The sequence below is a fragment of the Lygodium microphyllum genome, chromosome 7, assembly GCF_053477565.2.
Source record: "Lygodium microphyllum isolate KBCC chromosome 7, Lygodium_microphyllum_v1.1.10, whole genome shotgun sequence".
NCBI classification, from domain to species: Eukaryota; Viridiplantae; Streptophyta; class Polypodiopsida; order Schizaeales; family Lygodiaceae; genus Lygodium; species Lygodium microphyllum.
The window spans coordinates 17736465-17745283 of record NC_141141.1 but is presented as its reverse complement, the minus strand read 5'-3'; the positions used below and the strand labels follow the sequence as shown (position 1 = coordinate 17745283).

The 8819-nt window shown below is 40.7% G+C and overlaps 1 protein-coding gene across 1 annotated transcript; it reads left to right on the top strand.

The window, feature by feature from the left end:
- The first annotated feature begins 3570 nt into the window (after positions 1-3570).
- On the top strand, positions 3571-8452 carry LOC148033220 (protein TIFY 6B-like). Its single transcript, XM_087681105.1, has 8 exons — positions 3571-3942; positions 4383-4692; positions 5762-5952; positions 6051-6325; positions 6416-6515; positions 7458-7680; positions 7767-7824; positions 7983-8452. Exons 2-8 carry the CDS (start codon positions 4446-4448, stop codon positions 8191-8193), a joined length of 1305 nt encoding a protein of 434 aa, XP_087537231.1. The 5' UTR covers positions 3571-3942; positions 4383-4445; the 3' UTR covers positions 8194-8452.
- The last annotated feature ends 367 nt before the right edge of the window (positions 8453-8819 follow it).

The following is an 8819-nucleotide window of genomic DNA, read 5'->3' as shown; positions in this document are numbered from 1 at the left end:
CAAACACAAAAGCTAAAACGTGCTATTTTGTAAATTGGGCTATTATTTGAGCTTGAAGATGAATAATATAAAATACATGCTTTGTGGAGCGCTCACACAAGGCATGGGGGGAGATTGCACCCAATTGGTCTATTGTTCGTGTCGTGCAAGCTTTCTTCATTGGTTTTTGTGTAAAAAGTAGAGTTCTTTTGTTCTTGGGGACCTTCTGACGCTCACTATGCACGCATACAACGACTGATCTGTGCACCACTCTCTCACTATCTTCTCTCCCTCTTTCCCTTCTAGTCCATCAAAGGGGTAAACAACCAAGCATGGGAAAGGAGTAAGGGTAGAAAAAAGAGGAGCAAGGGGGGTCTATTTACACTTTTTATAAAGAAAAGTGATAGAGGATGCCCTACATAATGAGATAAGGATGAATGACAAAAGTGGCAAGCATATAAGTAGCTAGAACTCTCATTTCCAATCTCTTTCACATGCTAGTTGCATGGTGGCTTAATTAGTTCTTGTCCACTCTCTCTCCTTCACATGCATAATTTCTACCTGATTTATAGATATAAATAATTTCAAATTTCCTAAAATTTCACATACGAGCTATTATTTTATAAGGGATCTTTCACATGCTCCACTCATCCAAAAAAATTGTGCTCATACTCAAGATTATGGTGTCTTTTTTGGGTTGTTTTCTCTTGTAATTGAGCCATTGTTTCTTGACGTAGAAGAAGTTATTGATTTTAAAATTTTATTTATTTTTCTTTGGGTGCTATGTAAATTACAAGGCTTGATTTCCATGGTACATGCACAAGACCCAAATATAGGAGTTCCTATGCAGATAATATCATTGATTTTCATGAAGAAGGTTATCGACAAAACCAAGATAGTGAATTTGCAAGGGTAATAAGCCATAATGTGGAGATATAACAATCATTTCCTCTCTCTCTTACTGCTACCTAACATTCTATGGCCATATTAATGACACATTGTACAGTAGCATGTGCCATGTTAAGTGAGAAAAGTATGTTTGATTGCTTTTGGGGTGAAGTTGTATACATGACTATGTGAATTGTAAGTAGAACCACTATGATTGCAATTCAAGGGATGACCTCGAGAGAGATGTTTATTAGTAGGAAATCAGATTTACCTCACTTAAAAGTGTTTGTGTTCAATGCATATGTGCATATTCCCAATGAACAAGGCCCAATATACCCCAAAGTAAGACGATTTTCATTAGGTACTCATTTGAGCAAAAAGGGTGGTGTTGTTATAACCCTATCATGTATACTATGATAGAGTAGAGATGCATATATTTTGACACACTAGGGTATTCCTTTAATAGTTAATCTATTGCAAGTCCAATGTCAATAAGATTTACATCATAGGGTAGTGCTATAAAGGCTAAAATCCCAACATCTTTACATGCACCGAGAAAAGAGAAGGTCCATTCATTGATGTTGAGGAATCACCAGAACATTCATGTTATGAAGAGAAATCGAGTGGAATTAGAAAGCCTACATGTGATGAGTTTGGGATTCCAAATGTAAAGACAACTAGAGTGCATAAAGAACAATGTGATTTTAAGACACCTCTTGAGTAGATTAGGGATATATGTTTATTTAAGGGTATCGAATTCAAGGTGCAAATAAGATTCCATCATTTGTTTACATTTAAAGTGAGACATGGATCTCACAAAGTCTCTCCTAAGGTATACTTTTGGTCAAGATGCCATGTAGCAATGGATAGCAATGTAAAGCTTCCTCAATATTGATGCAACTCTTTAAAGGCAAATTAAGGGCCCCCATTTGTCTTCCCATTACAGGGCCGAATATATTAAGCACCAACAAAGAAGATACTACCACTCAAGTACAAGAAGCAAAGTGCTAACCTACCTTGTAGGCACATTGGTCATGAAGTAATGTATCACTAATTGTCTTTCACTTAAGATTTGGGTAAACCTATTGATGAAAGTCAATACACATTTTAGTTTGGATTAAAAGACAATGCCAAAAGCAATACGTAGTGGAGCTCTCACAAAAGCAATATGAAGAGCCTAAAAAAAAGTAATGTGTCAATTTGTATGGCTTAGGAGATGGAAAGAGCACTAAGACTCAATCTATTGAGATCAAAGCATCAATTGAGCAACACATAAGCGACAAGGAGATGGGTAATCACATTGGGTGCATCATTACTCTATAAGTGGAACATTTTTAGGGGGGCAATTCACTAGTGTGTGGTTCCAAGTACGTAAACTTTAATTAGTCTACTCAATAACAAAAATGTAGACATTTTGCTTGCCTTATCTCAAAGGGACATAGCTAAGTCAAGGCACGAATTGTTTGAGAAAAGAGTAGTAATTGGGGCAACTATTCAATCATAATAAAAGATGAAAAAGTCCATTTTACAATTACTAAGTTCATGCATGGCTAACATTCATTTCCACATGAGATGATGTGTGTTGTGAATCATGTCCAAATCCAACAGGGTTTGAAAGATTAGCAAATCAAACTTTTTGCTATCTTATAGAGACCATTGCTCTTCCTCTTGATTGATGGCTTGTGATGTTCCTTGCTTGCTTGTGCACTCTCTCACGTTTCGACACATCACGAGGGTGCGAAGAAGGGGGCCCCCTTTGCCTTTCCCTCCTTTCTTATGATGGCGAGTGCTAGTGACAAAAGGGGACTGGGTGGCAACAACAAAGGGGTTCCACAGCAACATTCTCTTGTGCTATTTACTACCTTATTAGTGAAACGGGCGAGGTCCCACACACTAGAATTGTTTCTTTGTAAGTTTGTAACACATCTTATTGATCCTTGAAACTTGAAACTATCCCCGGAAAGAAAAAGAAGGCATTCTTGATGGAGTGTCAATTGGTGATGGGATGGCTATGGGGGGGGGGGGGGAGGGTGTCATGTTTGTGTCCAAGTTTTTTAAATAAAGAAGAAATCGAATAAATTATAACATGGAAATTATTTACAATGCCCAAAGAAAAGAGAGAGAGAGAGATGTGACATGGGGTAAAGTTGAGTCCTCAAGGAAACTATTTTGAAATAGACGAGAAAAGGCTAAATGAATTGTGCAAAGTCACTTGGAGATTATTTAAATAGAGGGGAAATTTGAAAAGGTTGTAAAAAATTGACAATAAAGAAAAAGGAGACTCTCAAAAATAGGGGCCATGAAAATTATTGAGATAGGCGAGGAAAGGTTTAGAAAGTTGCACCACCACCACCACCACCATCATCATCATCATCGTGGAAGTTATTTACATAAACGAGAAAAAGGTATGATACATATATAATTATTAATATATTACAGTAAACTTATACAGAGAGAGAGAGAAAAAAAAGGGTCTGAAAAATTAAAATTAGCGGGCCACGGCGGCGGGGCCCCTGTCACTGAATCGCACGTTGTTTGGTAGATTTGGAATTGATTTATTCAAAATTCAAATACCGTCTTTCCAAAAAGAGCACGCGCTCAAATTGTTTTTAAGAAAGTGGGCGTCAGACAGACACCCGGGCCCGCTTGCCAATACCACGGCATTTCCCGCACATGGCCATAAAAGGGCGCACGTTGTGAAAACCGGCTACCACCCGCGGGTTTGCACCCTGTGTTGCCGGTGAGAGTGGGCGGACCGGCTGTACGCGGTGGCCTGGCCGGTCGTCTTCTCCATGTGCAGAAAGGAGCAACCTGCGGGGAGGGCCCTTTACAGTTTGCCGTGTTGTTGAAAGAGGCAGAAGAAGACGCGTTTGCGTAGAAGGCTTCGACAGACGGACTGAGCTCTCTCTCTCTCTCTCTCTCTCTCTCTCTCGGCTATGGTGTCTCGCTTGTGATCCGTCTCTTCAAAAGAAGAAGCAGCAGCGGCATCAGCAGGAAAAAGAAAGCACAAGAAGAAGAAGCAGCAGTACCGGCAGCCAACAAGTACCGAAGAAGGCCGTTGCATCCCCTCACAAGGTCCGGTTTTTCCACTCTCTCTTTTGTTTTTTCGTTCATGTTGCTCCCCCTCCCTGTCAAACCCTAATTTCACCCCGGGAAGACCTTGCATCTCCCAAAATGTAAAGAAACTAGAAAGATGTTATGCACTTATGCCATGCAATGCTTCAAATCGCTCCTTTTGCAGTTCATTTAGAGAAGAAAAGAAACGTGCTATGTGCAATGCTTCAAATTGCTCCTTTTGCAGTTGATTTAAAGGAAAAAAGAAACATCCAAGGCATTGGTGCCATGCAATACTGCAAATCTCTCCTTTGCAGTTGATTTAAAGGAAAAAAGAAACATTTAATGCTCTGATGCCATGCAATGCTTCAAATTGCTCCGTTTGCAGTTCGTTTAAAGAAAACAAATGGAACATTCTACGCCCCACTGACATGCAATGCTTGACATTACTCCTTTTGCAGATCACCCTCCTCGTTGCTTTCTGTGGCACCTTGCATCTGGCATCCAAGATCAGAACAGACAGCATGGCCGAGGAGCAGAAAGTAGTTGAACGGGATTTTCTTGGAATTGGCAGAGTGGACAACTCTGCAGATGCAGGTGATCCAAAATCAAACGCACCTACCTCTGCATTTCATGATGCCAGTGCAGCTCATCTGGCTCCTAAGCATGTTGCACTGCCAAACTTTCTTTCTGGCCATGGAAATGGAGGCATTGGATCTGCCTTTTCTTTGCCAAAGGGCAATGTTAATCACAGCAACATGGCATTCACAGGTACATTGCAGTTTATGGCTATATACGCAAGGCACACTTTTTCTCAAGTATTTGCTCGTGACTTTTCATTTAACACGATTGTGCATTTTCAACACTTATGAGGGTAGTGCAAGGTGGAATATGAAATTGCCATTCTTGTTGCCAATTTGATACTGACTCAGGCTCATGCCATTGAGTGTATATTGGGATCTGCGTTGTGGCAAATTGATACTCATTTTCAGCAGCCACAGCTTTTAATCTCTGATACTTTGTAGGTTAAGAGCAATTGTGCAAGCGCTAAAACATTTTATCTCAAGTTTGTAAACGTGCCTTTACGTATGGCATGTTTGTATGTTTGTAACCAGACCTACAAATGATCCATAAAGTCTTTCTTTTGTAGAAGTGGAACGCTGTTGAGGCCAGATTTGAAAATATGTGAATTAGATGTTGACGCCCTTGAACATACACCATTCCAAGTTTGTGCCATCAGGATGTTTGTGTCTTTACACAGTCCTGGACTCACAGGTGCCCGTAGCTGTGTTTCCATGGAGGTGGGATGTGAAATTGTCGGATTCAGTATTTGAGTTTTCAGTTCTGACCCATGTTATCCCTTGAGTGCTTACCATCTCATGTTTGTAACCATGGGTTTTCATGAGTGTGTTATGCTTCTGTAGTTGTTATGGGCCACCATAGGGATAACAATCAGATACTCATACCTGTCGAGTGCACTCAGATTGCACACTAAAGTGTAGGCAACGTGTTGAATTCACAGATAGTTGCTGTCAATTTATGGGCTCCTTGGCCTTTCTGTTTTGATAGCTGTGACTATCCCAAAAGCAAGCCAATATGGTGAAGAACTGATTGCCTCCATTGTTTCTTCTGAGTTATATATTCTGTTTTCTAGTGTACTGTTCTGATTAGTGCCATGCTCAGTGGTAGGGCTGTGTTTTGCAAACTGGCAGTGAAATCAGAGTCATGTTGTACCATTTATTCTGGATAAGCAAGTTTCTAGGTTTTGCGGGCCAATATTTTGGTTATCAATGCCTCTCTAGTTTAAAAGATACAAACTCTTTACTGAATGCTTTGCCAGGCATGAAGTTTCCTCTTTGGCCGAAGGATTTCACTTCACAAAATTTTCAGCCTTCTGGAAACTTTCAAGGGGAATTGTGCATGGAGCGTGCTGCTCAAAACCTTCCTGATGGATCAATGGTACCCGGGTTGCATCCTTCACATGTACAGGACCTGGTCAACAGCTCCCAAAGGGATGCCTTTTGCAGCCAGGTGCTTAAGATTTGGATGTTGGTCATTGTTAATTGATGATGTAGCATTGGGATGCTGATTCTAAATGTTGGAATGGGAAATTGTGCTTTTGCATATAGGCTTGGTGGCATGGTAGTCATTCCAAACCTAATGCTGTCAAATTACAAGAAGACTTCTATACTGGTGGTTTTTCTGGCATTATTGACAAACCGATTCCCACACCAGCCAAGAATGAACAAGTTATGCCATTTCATGCATTGAGAAACCATGCCAGCACCAAGACAACTGCAGGCAACAATTCATCAATGTCAAAGGCTGAACGACAACTGCCTTTAACTGGCACACATCTGGCATGGCCCATGACTGGCACTCTTCAACCTGGAACTCTAACAAGGTTTTTGGTGGCATTTTTGCAACAAGTGTAGGATGTAGTACTAGTGTGCTGGTCGATTCATTGACAGGTGCTTGTTGTACACAATGACAGGGTGACTTCATGTGATGTTCAAGAGAAGCAAAGTAACCCACAACTCACTATATTCTATGGAGGCCAAGTGAACGTGTTCGATGATATTTGTGCTGAAAAGGTAAGAACTTCTATTTATTCAAAACTTTTATTTCTGTTGAACATGCAACAGAAAGGGAAAGTGCAAAACGTTTTGATATTATTGTGATAAGTTGTTATGGTAATGTGTTTAAAAGTGAAATTATTGCATGCTAACCATGATGGCCCATTGAGCCCAAATCAGCTGCAATAAGAACTTTAGAAGGCCTTAGTGAAAGCAGTCTGACAGCTAGAAAATAGAGGCCTGAAAGGTTGCTGGTCTGAAGGAGATGCATCCAGGACGCATGCATGTTGGCTATTGACTTGGTCGCTTAGTTAACTTAGTTTAATTCCTCCATCATAATTTGGCCTTTAAATTGTGGGCAAACCTCTCCAATCTTATCAATTTGTGGTCTTAAAAAATCTTTTAGGATACAGAGGCTTTCAAACTAGTCAGAGTTTCAGGAGCATCCATCCACCAAGAACCTTTTCTTTTAGGTGGACAGGTTGAAGCTTATTAGCTGTGTGCTAATAGCAACATGTTCTTTTGGATGTTTCTTAAACTACTGGTTGTCCCTTAACTATCAAGCGGTCTTTGAAGTCCATCCTGCTATCATGGGTAATGATACACATGGTTTCGACTGTGCTGTTCGGGTGTATGTGGGTCTTGCTTTCCAGGAGGACAGTCTCCTGCAGTCGCTCCACTGTTGGGCCAGGGTTGCATTCTTTGTCTGGGATACTTATCCTATGCTGCTGTTCGTGGTGTATGTGGCTCACCTTTCGTGGAGGACAGTCTCCTGGAGTCCTGCTATTTGTTACATTCCATTTGTAGACCAGTCCTGGTCTGTAGGCCAGTGGTAACTGTGAGTGTTATGTTGGGTGTGATTTCTTACAAAATTCCCTGGGGCTGTTTCATCAGGGTAAGAAGCTTAGTATGTGTGCTTTTGATAAGACATAAGCTAACTCTGGGCATTTTTTAATGCAGGCTCAGGCAATAATGAACTTTGCTGGCAATAGTGTCTACCTGAGCACTTCGTTACATGAATCTGTAAAAGCACAGGGCAACTTGCCCTTGAATCTGCAGACCTCCCAGATTGCAGTTGAGCCAGCCAATCAAAGCTCTTTACCGACTGACAAACAGATGGATTTCTTAAATCCAAGTACCCCTTGTGCAGTACTTTCTGCATGCCAACCGGTTGTTCCAAGAGGTATGTGCCATTTGTGATTGACCTACCAGAATAAAGTTGGTAGCTCTTGTACCTAAAGCTGAGCCTTTCCTTCAACATGTTTACAGCTCTCCCTCTGGCAAGAAAAGCTTCATTGGCTCGCTTCCTTGAAAAGCGAAAAGAGAGGTGTGTCACCCTTGCATTGCCAGTCTTTGTGTGTATCTGTTAAGAGGGAGGGAATACAGTTTGCATGCATGCGGTTTACAGAAGAAGGGAAGGAATATATACAGAAATGATGATGGATTCATATTATTGAGAACTCTCTCTCTTTTTTTTTTTGACAGGGTGCAGTCAAAGGCTCCATATTCTTTACATAAACTGGAGCAGTCATTAATGCCTGGAGAAAGGCTCTCGGGTTCAAATTATCCCTCCACACCATGTGATGAATCTGTCAACATGTCAGTGCCTTTTCCTTGTGGACTGGAAGGGATGGCCGAGTATTCACCCACCATGGGTGTGAAGGAAGAGACTAGTCTTAGTGTGAATGGGAGTTGATCCCAGTAGACTAGGCTTTAAAACTTTAAAGTTCTGGTTATAAGATGTTGTGAATGTTCAGTTTACACATATATGGAGAGTTGGGTATTTCTAACGTCATGTTTATTGGGGTTTAGACCTGCCCAATCACTTTCTTTCACCTCACGAATGTTGAGGTGTAGAACAGCAATGTATATTAGTGTTTTGGTAATATGGAGAAAAAACTAAAGCCTGTAAGAGAAGGCCAGTCAATAAGAAACATTGGGTGAGATTGTGAGTATTTACTTATTTTTTAAGTCATTTAGAGGATGGAAGGCTGTACCTGTTTATACTGGTTACTGAAGCTATATTGGCACCCAAGGTCAGGGTTGATCTTATAAAGTCAGAGAATTAGGATTCAAAGTGTTTAGAGTCCGTCCACGATTTCTTTCAGGATGGGAAGATCGTGGTAGAACTACAATGTCTACTTAGTGTTTTAAGAAACAAGTTGGTACAACAATCACTGAATATTGTGGTGGGATTAGATTGGTACTAATCGATTTTTGTGGGACTAGTAAAAGGGCCCAAGGAAAAGGCATCATGACACTCATCATTTTGAGTAGAGCTAGTTTAGAAGTATAATAGGCAATTACCTAGGGTTTTCCGTG